At 45.7% G+C, this 26,653-nt stretch overlaps 1 protein-coding gene across 1 annotated transcript in view; it reads right to left on the bottom strand.

The window, feature by feature from the left end:
- Positions 1-26,452, bottom strand: part of C4H1orf198 (chromosome 4 C1orf198 homolog) — a 48,655-nt gene extending 22,203 nt beyond the window's left edge. The window contains exons 1-2 of the mRNA XM_068231952.1: positions 25,912-26,452; positions 12,953-13,003 (exon numbers count right to left, since the gene is read on the bottom strand). Of these exons, the coding sequence (XP_068088053.1) occupies positions 12,953-13,003; positions 25,912-26,262 (402 nt within the window). The 5' untranslated portion in view covers positions 26,263-26,452. The remainder of the gene's footprint in view (positions 1-12,952; positions 13,004-25,911) is intronic.
- Between the last annotated feature and the right edge of the window lie 201 nt (positions 26,453-26,653).

The following is a 26,653-nucleotide window of genomic DNA, read 5'->3' as shown; positions in this document are numbered from 1 at the left end:
CGGAGATGCCGACAGAGTGCGGGGAGGGGCGGACAGTGCAGACGCGAGGCGGCCAATGAGAGAGGGACAGGCGTGAGTGACACAGGCTGCAGCCAATCAGGCTGCAGCCAATTAGGCTGAACTAGCTGTGTCTGGGGAACAAAGCAAAAGAACTCCCTCCCGCCCCAGCCTGCACTGCATCTTCTGTTATGTGGCCTCTTGCTGCGGCCTTTAGAGCTGGGGACATGAGGATTTATCTACGATTAAAAAAAAAAGTGAGATTTGTTTTTAAGTTAGGCATTGCCTTTTTAGCATCCATTGTATCTGTATTACAGATAGAAATAGGAAATTGATTTTTGTTTTTAAGCCTAACAGTTACTCTTTAAACCAGTGCATTAAAGAGAATCTGAAGCGAAATATAAAAAAAAAGTCAGTAGATGTTACTAATGCTCATACTGATCCTCATCAGTGCATGGCATGGATTAATGTGGGCTCTATGGTGTAGGACTTCCAAACACCCAGAGTTAGGCCCAGTGCACACCGAGCGGTTTTTGGAGCGATCCGCCGGCCGCATCCGCCTATAAAAACGCTTGGCTAATGTATTGCAATAGGATGGTGCACACCAGTGGTTTGAGGTTTTAGCCAAGCCGCAAACGCGCCTCCTGCTGCGCGTTTGCGTTTTTCTGAAGCGTTTCGTCCTCAATGTAAAGTATAGGAAAAACGCAAACCGCTCTGAAAAACGCTACTTCAGAGAGGTTTGCCAGGCATGTTTGTTACAGAAGCTGTTCAGTAACAGCTTTTACTGTAACAATATGTGTAATCTGCTACACAAAAACGCACCCAAAACCGCTAGGTATGTTTAGAAAACCTCTCTAAACATACCTAGAATCGCTCTGAAATCAGCTCCCAAAACCGCTAGCGGTTTGTGGATCTGCTAGCGGTTTTGGTGTGCACTGGGCCTAACAGACTACCCAGCAAGCTCATGGAGAGTTCTGGTTCACCATGAGCTTGCTGGGTAGCTTGTTACTCTATATTTGCTCGTAATGCTAATGTCTTTGCTTTTCCATACTTGGCTCATACTTAACATCGCGTTTCTGCCCAAGGTTATGCAACGTTTTATTTCATGACTACAATCTCCATTTTGATCGATCTGAGAACCGAGAAAGATGAATTCCTACACACTTAATCTTTTCATTGTCAACTGCTATCTTGATATTGCCATCATCTACTGTTGTCATGATCTTGGCCTTTTTGATATTCAGGAGGAAGCCGAGCTTTGCACTTTCATCTTTAATTTGATTAATCAGATGCTGTAGGCCATCCGCCGTGTGAGAGAAAAGAGTTGCATCATCAGCATACCGAAGATTATTGATGTTCCGTCTACCGATTTTCATGCCAATTTTCTCATGATTACTTTGGCGTATCGATTAAACAGGAAGGGGGACAGGATACAACCTCGCCCCACACCTTTTCCAATTTTGAACTAATCAGTGTCTCCATGAAGTGTTCGCACTGTGGCTTCTAGGCCGTCATATGGTGATCTTATCAGCATAACCAGATGAGTTGGCATGCCCAGTTTGCCTAAGGCTTTCCACAGCTTATCATGTTTGGCACAATCAAAGGCCTATTTATAGTCGGAATTCTATTCCGACCTCCGGGAAGCACTGCGACAAGTATCCAAGAAAGACAATCTACATCATGGGAGATGACCGCCAATAAGATCAAGGCATAGCTGTCAAGTTTGGTGTGGGTGATAGAAATTATGCGGGTGACCACTTAGTGCAGTTTTGACAGGAAAAATAGACAAAAAAAACGTGGTTTAACATTGTTCACTCTATGTACTGTATATACTCTAAAGTATATTTAATATTAAGGAAATAACAATTATTTGCTACCGTGTATGTGTACTGAGCTAGCCTTCTCTATCCTACAGTTATATGCTCTGTTCATAGCCCGAAAAAGCAGGATATGCCTGCGAAACGCGTTGAACTTTCTGGAGTATGTAAATATTTTTGTTGAATATCATCATCAACAGTAACATCAACAGTGTCTGCTTGGAGGAGGTAATTCCACCTTGACCTCCTCTTATTTTAAACTTTTTAGCAATCTTTATCCTTTTGGCACTTTATCCACTTTGCCTATACAGGTAGTCCACGACTTACAAACATCCTTACGAACGACCCGCCGATATGAACGGCATGAATTCTGTGATTTTGTGGGATTAAGTATAAAAAAAAAGAGATTTGAGAAAACCGATTTTAAAAATTAAGAAAAATGGCTTTTAAACTTACACAAGCAGGTACAGGGGGCAAAGGTGGCACAGAGGGGGACACTGGAGGCACAGGGGGCAGAGACGGCACAGTGTTCCAACTTAAGAACAGATTCAGTTTAAAGGAATACTGTAGGGGGGGGGGGGGGGGGGTCGGGGGAAAATGAGTTGAAGTTACCCGGGGCTTCTAATGGTCCCCCGGAGACGTCCTGCACCCGCGCAGTAGTGTTGGGCGAACACCTGGATGTTCGGGTTCGGGAACGTTCGCCGAACATGGCCGCGATGTTCGGCATGTTCGAGCCGAACCCCGAACTCTCCGAACATCCCGCTTTTGGGGGCCCTATGGGGTCGCAGGCATAAGGGGGGGGGGGGGGGTTATTTGAGGTCGGAAATTCCCCCCACCCCCTCCGCTAGCGCTCCCCCCTCTGCCCGCTTCCCCATACAAAAGTTTGACGAAAGTAAAATAGTACCGGTGGTGGTGGCTGGCTGCTGCAGTGGCTGGCTGGCACTATGAAGTGACTGAGGAGGAGGAGTCGGAGTAGGACGCGTTGAGGGAGGCCGGGCAGCGGGCGGTTCAGCGGTAGTACCCTTGTGGTACTTCCGCCCTTTCTCTGACCTCACGTCCTCTGCATACGAGGGTACGCGTCACACGTACCCTCGTATGCGTCATCACGCAGAGGACGTGAGGTCAGAGAAAGGGCGGAAGTACCACAAGGGTACTACCGCTGAACCGCCCACTGCCCGGCCTCCCTCAACGCTTCCTACTCCGACTCCTCCTCCTCAGTCACTTCATAGTGCCAGCCAGCCACTGCAGCAGCCAGCCACCACCACCGGTACTATTTTACTTTCGTCAAACTTTTGTATGGGGAAGCGGGCAGAGGGGGGGGAGCGCTAGCGGAGGGGGTGGGGGGAATTTCCGACCCCCCCCCCCGCGATCGGGGCATGCTCCCCCCCTTATGCCTGCGACCCCATAGGGGGACCGTATTCGGCCGAACAGGGCCCTGTTCGGCCGAACAGGGGCCCTGTTCGGCCGGGCATTCAGCAGTTCGGGCGAACCCGAACAGTTTGGCCGAACACCACCAGGTGTTCGGCCGAACTCGATCACCCGAACAGGGTGATGTTCTGCAGAACCCGAACAGTGGCGAACACTGTTCGCCCAACACTACCGCGCAGCCACTTACCGATGCTCCGGCCCCACCTCCGGTTCACTTCTGGAATTTCAGACTTTAAAGTCTGAAAACCACTGCGCCTGCGTTGCCATGTCCTCGCACCCGCTGATATCACCAGGAGCATACTGCGCAGACACAGACCATACTAGGCCTGCGCAGTACGCTCCTGGTGACATCAGTGGGTGCAAGGACACGGCAATGAAGGCGCAGTGGTTTTCAGACTTTAAAGTCTCAAATTCCAGAAGTGAACCGGAAGCGGGTCCGGAGCATCGGTGAGTGGCTGCGCGGGCACAGGACGTCTGCGGGGGACCATTAGAAGCCCCGGGTAACTTCAACTCATTTTCCCCCGAACCTCTACAGTATCCCTTTAAGAACGAACCTGCAGTCCCCATCTCATTCATTAACCAGGGACTACATGTACATAATATTGTCATGCACTGTGTGTGCATGGCAGTATTGCCAATGTTTTGTGCATTAACCCCTAAGTGTGCATTCTGCATGGTAGAAAGAGAACGACTTTATATTGTGTTTTGGCCGCAGGTTTTACTGTGTTGCGGCTGCCGACGTCCACGCAATAACGCATCACAACACGCATGGTGTGCGTTGGGGATCTATGCATAAAATCGCATTTGTGCATATGTTGTGTAGTGTGAATAGGCTCTTAGAAGTCATCCCTGCCATACAGTCTAAGGCCTAGTGCACACCAGAGCGGTTCTGCTGCGGTTTGCGATCCGCTTGCGGGTGCGGATCCGCTAGGGTAATGTATTTCAATGGGCTGGTGCACACCAGAGCGGGAGGCGTTTTGCAGAAACGCATACTCCCGGGCTGCTGCAGATTTTGGATTGCGGATGCGTTTCTGCCTCAATGTTAAGAATAGGAGAAACGCAAACCGCTCTGAAAAACTGCACTTCAGAGCGGTTTGCCAGGCGTTTTTTGTTACAGTAGCTGTTCAGTAACAGCTTTACTGTAACAATACATGAAATCTACTACACCAAAAACGCTTCACAAAACCGCAAAACGCTAGCTGAAACGCTACAGAAATAGAAGAAAAAGCGTTTCAAAATCTGCTAGCATTTTGCGGATCTGCTAGCGGTTTTTGGTGTGCACCAGGCCTATGTGTCTGAGCATGCATGACAGTAGCTGGTTGAAGAAAGAAATGATGAAGGGGCAAAAGACAAGCAAAACTTGGTGCATGGGGAAGAAGAAGATTCCACTGCGTAAGAGTAAACTGCTGAAGTCAGCACTGCGGCCTTCAAGGGACGTGCTCTTGGATTAAAAGCAGTTCAATCAATATCAATTGAGATGGAGTCCAGCTCTGTTTATTTGTCCACTATTCCATTGTAACAAATTGCATCTGTGCAGTCTAGTAGAGTACAACATTGGTGGGTGCAAGGGGAAGACAGAGCAGCACTACATCAGTTTTTTTACTGGGAGAGGCTTGGTCACATGCTAGTCTGCACCCATCACCGGTTGAACACCCTTAAAGCGGTATCGTCACCATAAAAATCAAATTTCAACATCAACTGGTCTGAGTGTATTAAGTGATAAAGATGCTAAGCCTGCATTCAAAACTTTCAAAAAACTTTTTCTGCTGTTATGATTTAGAGTTATCACATACTTGAGGAACATTGGCCCTTTAGTAGTCGTGCCAAAGAATTGCATGCTGGGGGTTATTTGTATCTATATTCTATTCCTCCTCTTCCCTTTATTTCCCTGCCAGCTTCTTATCTGAAACCTAATCCCCTACTCACTTGTGTTTACAAGCAAGGCTGAGGAGACTCAGCGATTGGAGGAGACAAGAAAAAAAGTAAAGGGCAGAAATGACATCACGAGTTAGCCTTAACTGTGGGCAAAAGACATGGCCCCCACCAGGAATAGAATTCTCGTAATTTACTATATAACATTCACTGAAATCAAAACGTGGACAGTATAATGCATGTGTTATGTAAGTAGATCAAGTAGTTATCTACTTATATATGTGTTTTTTTCCCTGGCATATTATGGCTGATGCTACTGCTTTAACCTGCACTAATGCACTTTGTAACACTGAAATAGTAAACAAATCAAGAGAGCTTTTTGGACAGTGGGTGGATTCATTGATATTGAGAAATGATGATTCACTATAATTGTAGGTGACAAGGACTACTATGCCAGCTTTTCAAGGATTTGAATCCTTCACATTTCGTTCTGCAAATAAAGGCAGTCTGTGTTGTCAGCCTTGCAGGGTTTCTCGGCATGATCAATAGCCATGTCACAAAACTCATAATTGATGCAATTGATCTGCTAAGTGCACACAGTTTATCCCATTAAGGCCACTTCCAGAAGCAATGACTGTTAGCCAATATGATGTAATTTTTAGAATTCTGTTTTTGTCTATTCCATGTATATGTTACTTATACATTATTATTATTATTGATTTATAAAGCGCCAACATATTCCGTGGCGCTGTACAAAGAAATAAACATGGGACATAATACAGACAATGGTGTACACTAATATACAAGATACATAATTAGTGACAAAATACAAAAAAAATGATACAGCATACAGAATACAAAATACAGAAGTGGTAATGACAGTGATAAAAACAACATGATGAATAAAATGTATAATGATTTCCAAGACACAAAAGGGGGAGAGAGCCCTGCCCTTGCAAGCTTACAATCTAAAGGGAATGGGGGGGGGGGGGGGGGACAAGAGGAGGGGTAGTATACGATAAAATATATAAAGGCAGTGTGTTTTAGGATAGCTAGTAGGAGTGCAATTTGATCTTAGGACAAAGGGAATTGGCTTAACCACTTGAGGACCACAGTTTTTTTGCCCCTTAACCTCCTTGGCGGTAATCCCGAGCTGAGCTCGGGGTATGCCGCCGGAGGTCGCCGCTCAGGCCCTGCTGGGCCGATTTGCATTCTGAAAAAAGCAGCACACGCAGCCGGCACTTTGCCAGCCACGTGTGCTGCCCGATCGCCGCCGCTCCGCGGCGATCCGCCGCGTGCAGCGGCGAAAGAGGGTCCCCCCAGCCGCCTGAGCCCAGCGCAGCCGGAACAAACAGTTCCGGCCGGCGCTAGGGGCTGGATCGGGCGGCTCTGACGTCAGGACGTCGACTGACGTCCATGACGTCACTCCGCTCGTCGCCATGGCGACGAGGAAAGCGAAACAAGATAGGCCGCTCATTGCGGCCGATCTTGTTACTTTCGATTGCCGGAGGCGATCGAAAGTACGCTTCCGGAGCGCCCTCTAGTGGGCTTTCATGCAGCCAACTTTCAGTTGGCTGCATGAAATATTTTTTTTTTAATTTAAAAAAAACCCCATTTCAGCCTCCCTGGCAAAATAAATAAACCGCCAGGGAGGTTAAGGACCAGAGCCTTTTTTTCCATTCAGACCACTGCAGCTTTCACGGTTTATTGCTCGGTCATACAACCTACCACCTAAATGAATTTTACCTCCTTGTCACTAATACAGCTTTCTTTTGGTGCTATTTGATTTCTGCTGCAAGTTTTAGTTTTTATTATATTTATCAAAAAAGACATGAATTTTGTCAAAAAAAAATGACTTTAACTTTCTGTGCTGACATTTTTTCAAATAAAGTAAAATTTCCTATACATTTGAGCGCGAAAGTTATTCTGCTACATGTCTTTGATTAAAAAAAAAAAAAAAAAACACCATTCAGTGTATATTTATTGGATTGGGTAAAAGTTATAGCGTTTACAAACTATGGTGCCAAAAGTGAATTTTCCCATTTTGAAGCATCTCTGACTTTCTGACCCCCTGTCATGTTTCATGAGGTGCTAAAATTCCAGGATAGTATAAATACCCCCCAAATGACCCCATTTTGGAAAGAAGACATCCCAAAGTATTCAGTGAGAGGCATGGGGAGTTCATAGAAGATTTTATTTTTTGCCACAAGTTAGCGGAAAATGACACTTTGTGACAAAAAAAAAAAAAAAAAAAAAGTTTCCATTTCTTCTAACTTGCGACAAAAAAAAAAAAAAAGAAATCTGCCACGGACTCACTATGCTCCTCTCTGAATACCTTGAAGTGTCTACTTTCCAAAATGGGGTCATTTGTGGGGTGTTTTCACTGTCCTGGCATTTTGGGGGGTGCCTAATTGTAAGCACCCCTGTAAAGCCTAAAGATGCTCATTGGACTTTGGGCCCCTTAGCGCAGTTAGGCTGCAAAAAAGTGCCACATATGTGGTATTGCCGTACTCAGGAAAATAAAATCTTCTATGAACTCACCATACTCCTAACGGAATACCTTGGGGTGTCTTCTTTCTAAAATGGGGTCATTTGTGGGGTTCCTATACTGCCCTGGCATTTTAGGGGCCCTAAACCGTGAGGAGTAGTCTTGAAACCAAATGTCGCAACATGACTTGTGAAATACTAAAGGTACTCATTGGACTTTGGGCCCCTTAGCGCACTTAGGGTGCAAAAAAATGCCACACATGTGGTACCGCCGTACTCAGGAGAAGTAGTATAATGTGTTTTGTGGTGTATTTTTACACATACAGATGCTGGGTGGGAGAAATATCTCTGTAAATGACAATGGTTTGATTTTTTTTTTTTTACACACAATGGTCCATTTACAGAGAGATTTCTCCCACCCAGCATGGGTATGTATAAAAATACACCCCAAAACACATTATACTACTTCTTCTGAGTACGGCAATACCACATGTGTGACACTTTTTTGCAACCTAGGTGCGCTAAGGGGCCCAACGTCCTATTCACAGGTCATTTTGAGGCATTTGTTTTCTAGACTACTCCTCACGGTTTAGGGCCCCTAAAATGCCAGGGCAGTATAGGAACCCCACAAGTGACCCTATTTTAGAAAGAAGACACCCCAAGGTATTCCGTTAGGTGTATGGTGAGTTCATAGAAGATTTTATTTTTTGTCACAAGTTAGTGAAAAATGACACTTTGTGAAAAAAAACAATAAAAGTCAATTTCCGCTAACTGTTGACAAAAAATAAAATCTTCTATGAACTCGTCATACACCTAACAGAATACCTTGGGGTGTCTTTTTTCTAAAATGGGGTCACTTGTGGGGTTCCTATACTGCCCTGGCATTTTACGGGACCAAAACCGTGAGTAGTTGGGAAACCAAATTTCTCAAAATGACTGTTCAGGGGTATAAGCATCTGTAAATTTTGATGACAGGTGGTCTATGAGGGGGCAAATTTTGTGGAACCGGTCATAAGCAGGGTGGCCTCTTAGATGACAGGTTGTATTGGGCCTGATCTGATGGATAGGAGTGCTAGGGGGGGGTGACAGGAGGTGATTGATGGGTGTCTCAGGGGGTGGTTAGAGGGGAAAATAGATGCAATCAATGCACTGGGGAGGTGATCGGAAGGGGGTCTGAGGGTTTGACCGAGTGATCAAGAGCCCACACAGGGCAAATTAGGGCCTGATCTGATGGGTAGGTGTGCTAGGGGGTGACAGGAGGTGATTGATGGGTGTCTCAAGGTGTGATTAGAGGGGGGAAATAGATGCAAGCAATGCACTGGTGAGGTGATCAGGACTGGGGTCTAAGGGCGTTCTGAGGGTGTGGGCGGGTGATTGGGTGCCCTAGGGGCAGATTAGGGTGTAATCTGATGGGTATCAGTGACAGGGGCTGATTGATGGGTGATCAGTGGGTGATTAGATGGCAGAACAGATGTAAACAATGCACTTTGGAGGTGATCTGAGGGTATGTCTGGGGCAATCTGATGGTGTGGGTGGGTGAGTGATCAGATTGCCCGCAAGGGGCAGGTTAGGGGCTGATTGATGGATGGCAGTGACAGGGGGTGATTGATGGGTGGCAGTGACAGGGGGTGATTGATGGGTGATTGACAGGTGATCAGTGGGTTATTACAGGGAAGAACAGATGTAAATATTGCACTGGCGAATTGATAAGAGGGGGTCTGAGGGCAATCTGAGCGTGTGGGGCGGGTGATTGGGTGCCCGCAAGGGGCAGATTATGGTCTATTCTGATGGGTAACAGTGACAGGTGGTGATAGGGGGTGATTGATGGATAATTAGTGAGTGTTTAGGGTAGAGAACAGATGTAAACACTGAACTTGGGAGGTGATCTGACTTCGGATCTGCGGGCGATCTATTGGTGTGGGTGGGTGATCAGATTGCCCGCAAGGGGCAGGTTAGGGGCTGATTGATGGGTGGCAGTGACAGGGGGTGATTGACAGGTGATTGGCAGGTGATAAGGGGGGATAGATGCATACAGTACACGGGGGGGGGGGGGGGGGGGAGTGTCTGGGGAGAATCTGAGGGGTGGGGGGGGGTGATCAGGATGGAGCAGGGGGCAGTTTAGGGATTAAAAAAAAATAGTGTTGACAGATTGTGACAGGGAGTGATTGATGGGTGATTAGGGGGGTGATTGGGTGCAAACAGGGGTCTAGGGGGTGGGCAGGGGGGGGGGGGGGTCTGAGGGGTGCTGTGGGCGATCAGAGGGAAGGGAGGGGCAGGATCAGTGTGCTTGGTGCAGACTAGGGTGGCTGCAGCCTGCCCTGGTGGTCCCTCGGACACTGGGACCACCAGGGCAGGAGGCAGCCAGTATAATAGGCTTTATATACATTACAAAGCTTATTATACGAAGTACATGCGGCGATCCGGGTGCTAGTAACCCGCCGGCGCTTCCGAACGGCCGGCGGGTTACAGCGCGAGGGGGGGCGGAGCCAGTCGCCGGCGGCTGATCGCGTCACAAATGACGCAATCGCCGCATAACCACGCCCGCAGCCGCCCCCGCCGATGGGCATACTGCGGTCGTTTGGGCCCGGTATTTGCCGCCGCCTATCGGCTGGGGGCGGTCCATAAGTGGTTAAGGTAGCGCATATGCTTGTCGGAACAAATTAGTTTTTAGAGACCGTTTAAAAGTAACAAAGGTTGGCGAGTGACGGATGTGTTGTGGGAGGGGATTCCAGAGAAGGGGTGAAGCTTGTGCAAAATCTTGTAAGCGTGAATGTGAGGAGGTGATTCTAGAGGAGGACAACAGAAGAGCGTGTGCAGATCTGAGATTGCAATTGGGTTTGTATCTAGAAATTAGTGAGGATATGTACCGGGGAGAGAGATTGTGGAGAGCTATACATTACTTGTGTTAGTGTTCAATATGTTCCATCATCTGCACTGGTTAAGCAGTACAGTATTCCATTAAGTTTTAATTCTGTTTAGTTTATATAAACTGTTGTGTTTACACAATAGTGTAAACTTACAGTGCCTGGGTCAAACTTTTTTTTTTTCAGGTAAAACCATAAGAAGTCTTTGGGCAAGGCTCCCTAATGGTCCTGGCCGCCCGTGGCGCACCCTAATTGGCTGCAGCCCTGAAACATTTGAGTTTGCCAGGATAAAAGCGCAATTTAATGTTACCGCCAGAACCCGAAGTCTGGCCACTTTGGCTTCTGGCCGGTAAGAATGCGAATTGGCCGTGTTGCAGCGGCCAATGTCAGAAATGAGTTAGATGCCCTGTCCGGATCCACCCAGTCTCCCTCCTCTCACTATTCATCCATAGTCCTGCGGCTCCAGTTCCTCCCCGCCCTCTCCTCTCACCACTGACAGGCAGCAGCTGGTATCCCTACCCAACCTGTATCTTCCACATTACCATTCATCACTGCAGGAAGTGCAAGGAGCAGGGATTCATGCCACCAGAGCGGGTGCTGGCAGAAGCAATGTCTGCAGCATGCCTGTTCCTCCAAGTTCTTGGCCGCGGTGACGAACGGGGTGCAAGGGGAGATAGAAGGTAGCTAGGGGATAGCGGCTGCCAGAAGTTATAGGGGAGGAGCCGGATTGCTGTCACAATAGCAACACAAGAGCAGTAGTATATGCTGCCACATGCAAATGTAATCTCTGGTACGTGGGGAAAACCATGAGATCACTGAAAGAAGAACGATTGTTAGAACACATTGGGGATATTAAACATAAAAATGACACTCCTATCTCCAGACATACGAATCAGATACACCCGCAGTCAAGGTTTGATTTGTCATTTTCGGGCATCCAGGAATGGAAAAAACATCTGAGAGGGGGAAATCTAGACAAAAAAAACTAACACAGATTGAATCACAAAGGATTTTTCGTCTTGATACAATTGCCCCCAATGGTCTGAATGAAGACTTTAATTTGGCGTGCTTTCTGTGATATGGCCCTTATCCTGATCTGGATACCGACCGAATAATCAATCTAATGTGTAGATCATAATGTATGGACACGTTGCATAACCAACGCACAATATTGCATATAACAGTGTACAATGAGTTTTACGGATGTATATTGGTCCACATGTATGTGTATGCACACATTTCTGGATGAATGATTGGTTCTCACGTGTCCTTTTAATATAGGATTCATGATTACACGTTATATATATATCCTATTTCTAGATTCTAGACATTAGCACAATATACGGATACATCTGTATGGTCACCATATGTTCCAATTTATCTTAGCGCATGCGGATGACTTTATTTATCCATTTATTTATATACAAAACATTCAAGATGGCTCCAGTTACTATGCCAACTCATAGAAACACGAGCGAGCTGGTGAATACTCGGCGAATTGTTACCATACCAACGCCGGAAAAACAGGAAGTGACGTCACGTGCTTACCGAAAGTGACGCGGACATCGCGCCACTCACAATATGCCGCTGTTTGTGAATACCGGGAGCGTGGCGTCTGGTCGCCCTGCCCTTCACTGACCATCCATGATGCGCACCCTGGAACAGGTATAATGACCTAGTATAGACAGTACCTACTTACCCTCTAAGTATTTAATCACATGCCAGAGACGGCGTTGCAGCTCTGACTGGGGCTATTTGCTGGGGGAAATACTGTTGGTGGTGGTGGGGGGGTGCACTTTGTAAATAATTATAGCACGCTTTGAAAAAGCCGTAGGGTTAAACATGTTAGAGTCTCATATTGCAGCACTTTTGTAAATAGCATTATACACTCCTCTGGTATACCTCCTGTAGGTTTATACTGAATAAGATGTACTGCACCTGTCGACAGCTGAGTCTGGGCTATTTAGCCATTGTAGGTGCATGTCTTGGTACACCCTGTCCAGTACAGTAAGGGCTTATAGTGACCATAGTGTGGAATAGCTACACCACACCTTCATACGACTTTAAAGTGTGTGGGGGATAAGCAAAGACCTCCATATAGAGATTGGTCCTCACTAAACTATTTAGCACCTTGCTGTGGAGCTACTTAACTATGTGCCTCCTCTTTCGCTTATGCATGATTTTATTTATGTGCAAGTAATACACTTGCTATATTATGTACCTATAGGGCCTGTCCTTTTGACTAAGTGTTTGCTGTATGTCATTAGGTGCCAGATGGAGTCTGCAGGGGATCAGTATTATGTATATACGTACATATCTTTATTTACAGGTTTTGCATCAGGTCAGTTGTCCTTTAAGATTAATCAAACAGACAGAGAAAGAGAGAGAGAGAGAGAACGATACATACAGTTACTGTGGTTGCATGTTACTGTAACTATCGGAATATACTAAATCCAACACCTTACACTTAAACAACATAAAACGTACTCGAGTTTCCCATGAAAATGGTGCTGAATGTTCATCCTGCCAAGTTATATCCTGGGGAGAAAAAACAAAACAAAAAAAAACACCACATGAAATAGTATGCTCATATAGAACACTCATATTGAAATACTGATTAAACTCAATTACTGTATAATGTGTGCCCTAATCTAACATATTCCCATTTGTATTTATGCCAGATTCCAAGACTGTTGATTATGTAACACTAGATGGAACTTCCTGGAGAAGTCAGTTACTGATGAAGATCAAAAGGGAAGGAAAAGAGAAGGTAGTATAGGTATGGCTGAAACATAAGCCAATGTTAGGATTATAATCTAAGATATATTTAATATAAAAGTAGGTATCCTGATTTAATCCATTGCATTCTACATTATGTAATTATGGTTCCTCTTTGATGGACCGCTATCACATAAAATTGTAAAATTTAAAAGTACAGGTTTATAAGAAGTACATTTCCCCCCAGAGTAAAATGCCCTATAAATGATGTGTCTCCTATGTTGCTTTCACTTACAGGAGACAGTAAAATAAATCGGACAGGTTTTGTTTTCAAAAACACTTACCGAATGGCAGTTCAGTGCAACTACCAAAATAGTGTGCATATAAATAGGCAGGATGGCCAGCACCTTAGTACTGATCCATTCCAGTGAGAGCTTTAGTAAAAAATAAAGTGGATTCTAAGAATTTCCAATGAGGAGATGGGCTAGTCCAAAACCTGTAATGTCAAATTTTGTACTGCCTGCTGCAAGCGACAGGAATAAGATAAGTCATTTATAGTGCATTTTACGCTGGGCGAAATGTACATCTCAAAAGTATGTGTAAACACAAATTTTAAAATTTTTCGCAACATTGGGTGATTAAAGAGAATCTGTACAATAAAAAAACAAAACAAAACATATCAATCGAGTCACTGTGATCTCCTGGATCCCTCTTTGCCGTTGCAATCCTGGCTTTTAATCGCCAGTTTTAGGCAGGGTTTACAAACAAAAAACATGGCCGCTAACCAGGAAGTGATGTGTGTGTGTATATATATATATATATATATATATATATATATATATATATATATATATATATATATATATATATATATATATATATATATATATATATATATATATATATATATATATATATATATATATATATATATATATATATATATATATATATATACACACACACACACACACACACACACAGTAAGACCAAAAGTTTGGTCACACCTTCTCATTCAAAGAGTTTTCTTTATTTTTATGACTATGAACATTGTAGATTCACACTGAAGGCATCCAAACTATGAATTAACACATGAGGAAGTATAGTACATAACCAAGAAGTGTGAAACAACTGAAAATAGGTCATATTCTAGGTTCTTCAAAGTAGGCAATTTTGCTTTGATTACTCCTCTTGGCATTCTCTTGATGAGCTTCAAGAGGTAGTCACCTGAAATGGTTTTCACTTCACAGGTGTGCCCTGCCAGGTTTAATAAGTGGGATTTCTCGCCTTATAAATGGGGTTGGGACCATCAGTTGCGTTGTGGAGAAGTCAGGTGGATACACAGCTGATAGTCCTACTGACTAGACTGTTAGAATTTGTATTATGGCAAGAAAAAAGCAGCCAAGTACAGAAAAAACGAGTTCATCATCATTACTTTAAGAAATTAAGGTCAGTCAGTCCGAAAAATTGGGAAACTTTGAAAGTGTCCCCAAGTGCCATCTCAAAAACCATCAAACGCTACAAAGAAACTGGCTCACATGCGGACCGCCCCAGGAAAGGAAGACCAAGAGTCACCTCTGCTGTGGAGGATAAGTTCATATGAGTCACCAGCGTCAAAAATCGCAGGTTAACAGCAGCTCAGAACAGAGACCAGGTCAATGCCACACAGAGTTCTAGCAGCAGACACATCTCTAGAACAACTGTTAGGGGAGACTGTGTGAATCAGGCCTTCATGGCAGAATATCTGCTAGGAAACCACTGCTAAGGACAGGCAACAAGCAGAAGAGACTTGTTTGGGCTAAAGAACACAAGGAATGGACATTAGACCAGTGGAAATCTGTACTATGGTCTGAGGAGCCCAAATTTGAGATTTTCAGTTCCAACCACCGTGTCTTTGTGCGACACAGAAAAGGTGAACGGATGGTCTCTATGTGCCTAGTTCCCACCGTGAAGCATGGAGGAGAAGGTGTGATGGTGTGGGGGTGCTTTGCTGGTGACACTGTTGGGGATTTATTCAAAATTGAAGGCATACTGAACCAGCATGGCTACCATAGCATCTAGCAGCGGCATGCTATTCCATCCGGTTTGCGCTTAGTTGGACCATCATTTCTTTTTCAACAGTACATTGACCCCAAACACACCTCCAGGCTGTGTAAGGGCTATTTGACCAGGAAGGAGAGTGATGGGGTGTTGCGCCAGATGACCTGGCCTCCACAGTCACCAGACCTGAACCCAATCGAGATGGTTTGGGGTGAGCTGGACCACAGAGTGAAGGCAAAAGGGCCAACAAGTGCTAAGCATCTCTGGGAACTTCTTCAAGACTGTTGGAAGACCATTTCAGGTGACTACCTCTTGAAGCTCATCAAGAGAATGCCAAGAGTGTGCAAAGCAGTAGTCAAAGCAAAAGGTGGCTACTTTGAAGAACCTAGAATAGGACCTATTTTCAGTTGTTACACTTTTTGGTTATGTACTATACTTCCACATGTGTTAATTCATAGTTTGGATGCCTTCAGTGTGAATCTACAATGTTCATAGTCATGAAAATAAAGAAAACTCTTTGAATGAGAAGGTGTGTCCAAACTTTTGGTCTGCTATAATTAATTATATATATATATATATATATATATATATATATATATATATATATATATATATATATATATATATATATATATATATATATATATATATATATATATATATATATATATATATATATATATATATATATATATATATATATATCTTTGCTAGCGCAAAACTTTTGATCAGCTGTATAATGCGGTGCTAACCCAGTTGGTGCTATAGTTATCACGCCTAAACTGAGTTTAGGCGTGATAAGGGGCTTTTCACCAGCGTGCTAACTGTTAGCACGCTTTTGTGAATCAAGCCCAAGAACTGCTGTACATCTTCCTGATTTCTGAGCTGTTAGCCATACTAAATCAGGGAGGGAGAAAAAAAAAAAAAAAAAAAAAAAAGCACACACACACACACACACACACACACCTATAAAAATAACTACTTGCTCTACATACTTATGTATTGCACTGTCCACATTTTTATTTCAGTAAATTATATATAGTAAATAAAGAATATTGTTCCTGGCAGGGGCCATCTTGGCTACCACAGGCTGAAGTCAAGCCTAATGTAATTTCCGCCCTTACTCCCCCGCATTAACTCCCACCCCCTGCATTATTACAGAACACAGCAGGGATGAATAAAGGCAGTGCACCGCACACAGACTCACCTCCTAATGTTTTCAGGCAATGGAGTTCCCGTCTATACTCTGCACTACCGCTGGCAGTAGTCAGAGTATAGACTAGGGTTGGCAACGGTCTAAAAAAATACCATGGTATTATGGTATAAGGTTTTATACAATTATTTGAACCAGACCCCCTCCTTACATTAAATAATGTGGCCCCACCCCAGTGTGGGGTGCCCCACTCCCTCGGCATACATATGATTAAGCCGTCGGGAGATATGGGGCGCCGGGTAAAACTGTAAAAAGGCTCACCCTGCTCCTGCAAAAGTCCTGGTAGCATTAGAGATAGGTGTAGCCAGTAATCGGTGGCCACAGCATAGGTAGCCAGGGATAGGTGTAGTCAGTAGTAGGTGGCCGCAGCATACGTAGCCAGGGATAGGTGTAGCCAGTAATAGGTGGCCACAGCATAGGTAGCCAGGGATAGGTGTAGTCAGTAGTAGGTGGCCGCAGCATACGTAGCCAGGGATAGGTGTAGCCAGTAGTAGGTGGCCGCAGCATAGATAGCCAGGGATAAGTGTAGCCAGCAGTAGTTGGCTGCAGCATAGGTAGCCTGGGAACAGGTGTAGCTAGTAGTAGGTGGCCGCAGTATCGGTAGCCAGGGATAGGTGTAGTCAGTAGTAGGTGGCCGCAGCATACGTAGCCAGGGATAGGTGTAGCCAGTAGTAGGTGGCCGCAGCATAGATAGCCAGGGATAAGTGTAGCCAGCAGTAGTTGGCTGCAGCATAGGTAGCCTGGGAACAGGTGTAGCTAGTAGTAGGTGGCCGCAGTATCGGTAGCCAGGGATAGGTGTAGTCAGTAGTAGGTGGCCGCATCATAGGTAGCCAGGGATAGGTGTAGCCAAGATAGGTGCCTGCAGCATAGGTAGCCAGGGATAGGCGTAGGCAGGATAGGTGCCCGCAGTAGAGATCCAGGGGTGGGGGTACAAATACTCATTTGCAGGCGGGTCCTGCACGATGTACTGGCTTCATTCTGATTCCTGTCCTTGCGTTCATCTCCTTGTAACAGCGCCCGAGGGCACTGTTTCAGGGAAATGGGACGCAAGAACAGGAAGGAGGAAGAAGCCAGTACAGCTTGCAGGACGCACCAACGAGAATTTTTATATATCCCCGCCGTTGTTTATGCACCCGCCGCTATGTTGCATCCCCGCCGCTACGTCACATCTCTGCCCACCGAAAACCAGTAAAACGGGATTGTGCATGTAAAGAAATGACACCGAGAGCCCAATATAGTGTAGTATGTACTGGAATGTGGATAATATGAAGAGTACAAAAATTATATACTCACAAACCAGGGTTACCTCCAAGGCAACTGCTGTGTAAGCAGGTGGGGAGATTGTCTCTCTGTAGATAGGAAAATAGGGGGGTTCCCCCTCCACCAGGGGGGGATATAGACTCAGGAACAAGAACAGAGGCGCCAGAAGAATAAAAGCAAACTTTTAAACTTTTAAAAATGCTTGAGAGGTAGTGGTGGACTTACCTCCTATAAGCAGACACTAGCAACTGTCAATTAATGAAAAATAATTTATTGGCATACTTCACAAAAGGTTGCAATGCGTTTCGCAGGTAATCTCCTGCTTCCTCAGGCAATTAAGAGTAATGGAGCATATAACAGCAGAAGGTCCCGACAACGTTAGGCGCCTCTATGATTACCATGCACAATCAAACTGTGGTATACCATCATACTGGTATACCGCAGCAAACCTAGTATAGACAGGAACTTCCATCGCCTGGAACCATGAGGACATGTGTGTCCTACCTATATTCCTCCCCGCTGCGCTCTGTAATGCTGCGGGGAGGAGACGGTATACGGGGGGGATGCTAAGAGAGTGCGGACAAAGAAACACTACAGGAGGGGGGCCAAAGACGGAGGACAGGTTCCAGCCCCCCTCCTTGCACCCTAGCAGCCTCAGGAGCTGACCTTTGTTAGGTCAGCACAATCTGACATAACACGGGCATAGTGGAGAACAGGGGCGGCCAATCAGAGAGGAGCAGGTGTGGAAGGGCTAGAAGCTTCAGCCAATAAGGCTGAATTAGCTGTGTCTGAGGAGAAGGGGAAGAAAAGTAAAGAAGGAGAAGAAAAAAAAAAAAAAACACATGCACTGCCACTTTCTTTGTGCGGCAGATTACGAAATTAGAGCAAGGGGATATGGGGAATTAAATTATATCGGAAAAGAAAACTAAGAGTGATTATGAACTTTTTAATTGCCTGGTTAGCATCTTCTTCTTCTTCTTACCTATTTGATAGATACAAATAGAGAATTGATTTAGGATTTTCTGCCTGACAGTTACACTTTAACATTGCTATATCTTCCATATCTGTCTATCTAATGAAACTAAAGGTACATACAGACGTCGGATTTTTCCAAATGACCTGTCGTTTGGACGTCTGCATGACCGGTCGTTTGGAAGACAAATCGGGCGTGTGTACAAACGGTCATTCAGCTGATAAGACTGGATTTGACCGATCCTCCAAGCAGTTCCGTCAAAACCAGTCTTATCACACGCACGATTTGACGTCCAAACAAACAAGTCATACAGACGTCCAAACTACTGGTTGTTTGGAAAAATCCAATGTGTGTACGCATCTTGAGACAGACTGAACAAGAGAGTGTGAAAAGTAATTTGGGAGAGGGGTTGAGATGTACTTAAGGTGGCTGTATGGTGTGCCCGTAATGAGTGATAAACACAGGCCTGGTGCACACCAAAAACCGCTAGCAGATCCGCAAAATGCTAGCAGATTTTGAAACACTTTTTCTTCTTTTTCTGTAGCGTTTCAGCTAGCGTTTTGCGGTTTTGTTGTAGTAGATTTCATATATTGTTACAGTAAAGCTGTTACTGAACAGCTTCTGTAACAAAAACGCCGGCAAAACCGCTCTGAACAGGCGTTTTTCAGAGCGGTTTGCCTTTTTTCTATACTTAACATTGAGGCAGAAACGCATCCGCAATCCAAAAAATGCCTCACCCCGGGAGTATGCGTTTCTGCAAAACGCCTCCCGCTCTGGTGTGCACCAGCCCATTGAAATACATTACCGAAGCGTATCTGCAGCCGCAAGCGGATCGCAAAACGCTGCCGAACCGTTCTGGTGTGCACTAGGCCACAATGCAGATAGTATATTCAGGTCATCTCTATTGCTGCTCACACATGTTTTCCTATTGATGTGAAACAGAAGGAAGAGATCAGCAACCTTGGTCTGCACTCAGAGGAGAAGATTCAGCAAGCCAGATCTCTCGTTGATGCACTGGGGACCCTATACACTACACACACACACACACACGCACACCATTCTCAGCTAAAAGCCATCTAGCATGTGTATGACGTTTAAAGTACACCTTAAAGGACCACTATCGTGTCAAATTGAAAATACATGTAAACACATACAAATAAGTATTTCTTCCAGAGTAAAATGAGCCATAAATTACTTCTCCTATGGTGCTGTCACAGTAGATAGTAGAAGTCTGACAGAATAGAGTCCTCATGTAATATTCTCAGCATGGCCTTTATTCTTTATAAAGACACTTCTTGAAAAGGATTTATACAAATATAAATTCCTCAGCCTCCCAGATAGCTGCACACTATTGTGGCAGTTGCACTGAGCAAATGCCATTCACCAAGAGCTTTTGAAAATGAAAAAAAAAAAAAACATTGAGAACCCCCATGAGTAGATGAGCTGGTCCAAAAACTGTTGATTCTGTCAGATTTCTACTACCTACTGTAAGTCACAGCCACATATGAGAAAAGTAATTTATGGCTCATTTTACCCGGGGAGAAATGGATTTCTTATTTGTTTGTTTATGCTTACATGTACTTTAAACTTTATGATATTTACGATAGTAGTCCTATAAGTGAGGTGACAGGATAACCATAGATACATATAGTACTAGTCCTACTAAGAAAAATGTCTGAAGTCCTTTTTTGTTTTGCAGTACAGCATGTTTTAAGCCTCAAACACATGCCTGGGGGCCAATAATGAACCCCTCAGCTGACAATCACGTGTGTGTACGCCCAACCTGTGAGCGATCTGTCAGACTGATCTGCTCAACCCTATTAACACTGATCCTTCCGCTGATCCCATTGTTCGCACCACTCCCCGCGTGATGTCACGCATTTGTCGCTCGTCATCCCCCCACTTAGCAAAAACAGCGTGTCGTTAGCTACACAGCTGACATGCGTGTGTGCAGCCCGGCCCAGCAATGTGGCCCAAGGGGATCAGGAGCGACATTAGTTGGGCATGTGTACAAGCTCTTAAAAAACTAGTTATCTATGCAAATTATCTTATTAAAGAGAACCCGAGGCAGGTATTTGAAATCTTAAGAGACCACAGAGGTATGTCCTGTGCATAATGACATGCCTCTGGGTCTCGCTATTGCCGCCTCTAGTCCCCTCAGGGGTCTCCTATGCCCCCCTGTAAAAAGTGCCTGGCTAGCAACAGTCTCCATGTCACTAGCCGTCTATTTACCTTCTGTCATTTAATGTGCGCTCCCACAACTGTCCCCGCTGCTGCCCGCCTCCTGTGAGCTTCCTCCAATCGGAAGCTAAGACGTGACCTGGGAGGTACTTCCTGGGTCGCGGCTTATCTTCCTCACAGGAGGCGGGCAGCGGCAGGAGAGCAAGCATTGAATGACATAAAGAAGGTAAATAGCCGGCTAGCAACAAGGAGACTGTCGCTAGCCGGGCGCTTTTTACCGGTGGGCCCTGGAGAATGGGGGCCGGGGGCACTAGAGTCAGCAACAGCGAGACCGAGGCATGTCATTATGCACAGGACATGCCTCTGTGGTCTCTTAAGATTTCAAATACCCGCCTCGGGTTCTCTTTAACAGCTTGTGGATTTCAGTCCTTTTCCTGAGAAGTAAATATTCACCGAGAAAGGGCTGTTGGTAAAGTTTTAGTGCTGGAAAGTGTCAAAATGTCATTATTTCTCTTTGGTTTGCAGCTCCACAAAGATTTGTCACAGCTGAGGTTTAGAAAGCCGCATTAAAAATGAAGTCTGCACTGCAAATAAAAACATCCCCCTTGCCTAGACTTGGTCTTCATGGTGAAAGACAACGCATTGAAAAACGGTCCTTTTAACTGAAAGAGGAACTGCTGCGAAAATCTTAAAATTTAAGACACATACAAATAAGAAGTACATTTCTTCCAGAGTAAAATGAACCATACATTACTTTTCTCCTATGATGCTATCATCCACTGAAAAAGATTTAAACAAAGATGCTGGCCAGCCTCCCTGCTCACTATACACTTATTTTGCAGTTGGACGGAGCAACTGCTATTCACTAAGTGCTTTCAAACATAAAGAAAACCCTGAGAACCCCCCCATGAGAAGATGGGCTAGACCAAAATCTGTCAGTAATGTCAGATTTATTCTACTTATCGTCAGTGACAGCAACATAAAATAAATTTATGGCTCATTTTACTCTATAAGAAATGTACTTATTTGTATATGTTTACATGCAGTGTTCTCCCCAGAATTTTTTTCCAGCCGGGTGGCATGAAAAACTAGCCGGGTGGTGTAAACTGGGCGTGGCCATGACGTGCTGGAAAATGGGTGTGGCCATGACATTGGCGTAGCCAACTGTATTGTAACAGTGTAACTCAAAGGGGCCCTTTTTTCCCCCCAAAACAGAGTTAGGCAAATTGTCCATAAAGGTTTTAAAAATTAAAACACTAGTTTCCCCCCACCAAAAAACACATAATAAGGCAGCATTTCCATTACCCCAGATGTCCAATGCAGAAACCATTGATCAAAATTTCAAAAAGGTCAGGCTGGTGGGGTGGGTAGGTAGGTCAGGCTTGTGGCTAGTGAGGTGGATTAGTGTGTTAGGTAGGTCAGGCTGCTGGCTAGTGGTGTGGTAGGTAGGTAGGTAGGTAGGTAGGTCAGGTTGGTGGCTAGTGGGGTAGGTGGGTGGGTAAGTACATCTGGCTGGTGGCTAGTGGGGTGGATGGGTGGCAAAGTAGGTCAGGCTGGTGGCTAGTGGGGTGGGTGGAAGGGTAAGTAGGTCAAGGCTGGTGGCTAGTGAGATGGGTAAGTAGGTCAGGCTGGTGGCTAGTGGGGTGGGTAAGTAGGTCAGGCTGGTGGATAGTGGGGTGGGTAAGTAGGTCAGGCTGGTGGATAGTGGGGTGGGTGGGTAAATAGGTCAGGCTAGAGGGGTGGGCAAAGTAGGTCAGGCTGGTGGCTAGTGGGGTGGGTGGGTAAGTAGGTCAGGCTAGTGGGGGGGGGGTAAGTAGGTCAAGCTGGTGGCTAGTGGAGTGGGTGGGTAAGTAGGTCAGATTGGTGGATGGAAGGGTGGGTAGGTCTGTAGGGTGGGTGGGTAGGTGCCCTCTCCCTCTCAGATAGCATAGCAGTAGGTTGCTCCTTACATCGTGTGGTGTGAAAATCCGATCCTCGGATGCTCCCTGAGCGCGTCCCCCAGCTGCAGCACTCGCTCCTTGCTGTCAGACAGGGCGCAGGTCGCGGCACTTGTCCCTGCTGATTCTCCCTGCTGATATCCCACTATCCATCTCTGCCAGCCAGCGGCGCACATGCCAACCACTGAGGGGCGGGTCCACGGCAAGGCAGCCTCCTATTGTCCGGTGGGCGGGGTGGTCGCGTGTTGATTGGTGGAGGGCACCGACTCATCTCGCCCAGTTCATCGCTGCTAGAGGCTGGGAGAGAGGCTTACTTCACTGTGAGGAAACTTCGGCGAAAAGTGTCCCCGGCTCGAGGCTGCACAGCCGCCATTTTCTCGAGGATCGGCGCTCAGCAGAGAGGATAAATACTTGGCGCTGGCGGGGTTTCAAAACAGGCGGATGGGGTTTCAAAACAGCCGGGCGGCCCGCGTGCCTAATTAGCCCTGGGGAGAACACTGACATGTATTTTAAATTTTAAGATTTTCGCGACAGAGGTCCTTTAAAAAAGAGCTCAGTCACCAGTTTTAACTTAATTAAACTGGTCACAGGAATATTTTAAGCAGTAACAAACATCCATGAACAAGATTATTTTGCAAGGCTTATCTCACAGCTTGATAAGAATATGGTTCAGGGTTGTACAACTGTTATTGCGGATAGCTACCAACTTTTACAACTGTTTGCAGCAAAATGTCCACAAAGAACAAACAAAAAGTGATCTTTGACCTCACAATCTGCATCAGAACTAGGCCTGATTGATTTTAGGAAAAGAATGAATTGCACGATTCCTGCCAGAAATTGCAATTTTGATTTGATTCAAGATTTTCGATACACAACAATGGATCAGCACACCAATGGAGATTATGAGTGCCCCCAGTAAAGTTTAGCCAGCTATAGGTGCCCCAGCACAGGTTAGCCAGTATAGGTGCCGTCGTACAGGTTAGCCAGTATAGGTGCCGCCGTACAGGTTAGCAATCCAGATCCCCTTTAGTGTATATAGTCAGGTCCCCCCTTTAGTGTATGTAGGCAGATCCCTCCCCCTTAGTGTATATAGGCACATTACCCCCCCCCCCTTTAGTGCATATGGTCAGACCCCCCCCCCCCTCTTTAGTGTATATAAGCCGATCTCCTCTAGTTCCCCCTTCCTGTCGCTGGTACCTGCCCTGCTTCCAGAAAGTCCCGATCCCCCTCGCTGCTGTGAAGAGGCAACGAGTGTTCAGCCAGTAAAGACGGAGCCTGTAACAGGAAGTGACATCACGTTACTAGGTAACACTCGCCACCACTTCACAGCGGCTCACCATGCAGCGGTGCAGCGAGGGGGATCAGGATGCACTGGAGGAGTGGGTCAGGAACATAGCAGGTACCAGCGGCGGCACGGGAAAACCGCAGCACCTTTAGCTTTGACAATTTAAAAATAGTCTTGCTCCGGATCATGATTTCAGTTTAAAAAAAGAAAATCATGCAGCCCTTAATCAGAACCTAAAAAGGTCCATACACACTGCTGACTTTTGTTGCATTTAGGCGACATTGCTGGGCCAGTCAGTACAGATGTGTACAGCATGTGGGGTGGGGGGCAGAGGGACTGGGTTCTTCAAAGTGGTCGGCCTTGTACACAAACTGGGTATGTCAGCCTTTGGGGATTGGTGTCTGATCAATCAGGCGGCGTGGCTAATCCGAGGCTAGACAGACACATCGTTAGACTGCAGGCTAACAAAATGTTCTGTTCCTATGCGGGGGTCGAAGCAGCATGTGTGACAACGTCACATGGCGGATGGGGTAAGTGGAGAGAATAATGCTCTCGGCTGTCACTTGCCCGAAGAGATCTGCCAGGAGGATCGCTTGGCGAGATGGGTCAGAGGCTGTTGCAAGCAAAGGAGTTTACTAGATCAGAAATTGCCATACTCAAGCCACACCTCCCAACTTTTTGAGATAAGAAAGAGGGACACTTAAGCCATGCCCCAATCACACGCTTTAATCAAGCCCCCAGCACACACTTAGTCAAGCATACAATAAAAAGTTTTCAGAAGAAATAGGGTTTACATTTTTATACAACACTGGTCCATTCTATCCTGATTCATTTCCCTTCGCATTAACATTTGAAAATAAGAAATATGTCAATATAAAGGATGGAAATAAAGTTTAGAGTCAAATGAACACATTTTCAAGGCTGAAAGAGGGACAAATGAGGAAGAAAGAAGGACAGGGGATTGGGTTCCCAAAGAGGGACTGTCCATCCAAAAGAGGGACAGTGGGGAGCTATGCTGAAGCACATAAAGTATACTATAGTAAATCAGTCAATAATTGTGAGTCATTTTTCTTTCCAGTGCTTCACCAAGCAAGCACAGAATGTTTAGATCAAAATGACAGTGCTCAATATGCACGGATTCACATGCAATAATCAGGCAACAGTTTTTGGTTTGTTTGTTTTTTTACACAAGAAGCACAGTACCCATAGTGTGCTCCTCTGACCACATTTCTGTGCAACCTAGATGATACGGAGTGTAGCGTTGCAGTCATGCACAAGCAAGTCACAGATGACAGGAAATTCCCTCAGTAATCAGGAGCAGCTTACACAGAAAGCATAGGTTTCACTGGCTGGTACTTTTGGGATAATGAGCATGCTACAAGTGGCTGCCAGCCTGCCAACCAACCTACCACAGCTCACATGTGCCCACCACTTTCCACTGCAGCCGGTGTTCCGACGTGATAACCTACACGTCGAATTTGCCTACATCCACTATCAAACGTATAGCAGGAGGGTTAGGGTTAGTAAAAGTCTATGGGATGTAGGTTATTTCGACGTGTAGGATAAAGTGTTGGAGCACCGGATACAGAATAAGGCAGGAGCCAGAAACAGGTTTACTATAACAGTTCTATTATATCAGGGTTTACTATGTTACTGCCATTTACAAATAACGGTGCCTGGCCAGGACCTGGATTTTTAGTTTACTATAACCAAAGGTTTACTATTAAAGATTACTATAAAGCGTATACTGTATATTGTATGAAAACAAATGATAGGATAGTAGTGGAAATGCCCCTTGCACATCAGTTGGTACATTGCAGGCAGTGGCAGGGCACCTACCTCCTCCCCGAAGTGCACCACCTTCTGGCCACTCTGAACCTTCAGCGCCGGGTAGCAGCAAGGAGTAGGCTGGGCGTCCGTGGCTTCTCTATGCAGAACATATCTCTTCTGCAGCTCTGGCTCCACCAGACTCTTGTCTATCGCTTCATCCTGCTCTTTGGGCGGCATTTTCTCCCACTGGGCGCCGTAGCGCTGACGGATCCGTTCTTTATCCTGCATGATCTTTTTGGCCATGGAGTTCAGAGAAGAGAAATATGCAAAACGATTTCTCTCTTTTTCGTCTAGAGGTCGGTTTACGTTACAGGACACGGCAGTCCGAGCTGCGGCTACTGCAGCCGCCATAGAAGCCATCTCTCGGCTCCTGTGGTGGATCCTTTGTGTGCTGAGGTTTCCTCCTCGAATAGTACGTCCCTGGCAGCCTCAAGCCACACTGGCATAAACCGACAGGGAGAAGCCAACCTTTCACATTCCTCCTCCCTACCAGCCTGTGTGCAAGCCAAGCACAGTCACTTCCTCTCTCCTAACCTGCCTCTTCCCAGACACATGCCAGCCTCTAGCAAGCCTTTTCTGTACTTCCTCTTATACAAGAACCACCTCTTACCCATCCTCCTTCCAGCTGTACAGCTAGCCTCCTCCTTCCCTTCCTGGGCTGCAGGACCAGCAACTTCAGGCTTCTGCTTCTGTCCAGGAGATGAAGCGGAGGCTGTGATTGCTTTCTCTCTGGATGGATGAAGCTGAATCG

Source organism: Hyperolius riggenbachi, chromosome 4 (genome assembly GCF_040937935.1).
Source record: "Hyperolius riggenbachi isolate aHypRig1 chromosome 4, aHypRig1.pri, whole genome shotgun sequence".
Classification (NCBI taxonomy): Eukaryota; Metazoa; Chordata; class Amphibia; order Anura; family Hyperoliidae; genus Hyperolius; species Hyperolius riggenbachi.
The sequence above is the reverse complement of the archived record's forward strand: the minus strand, read 5'-3'. Positions and strand labels throughout refer to the sequence as shown.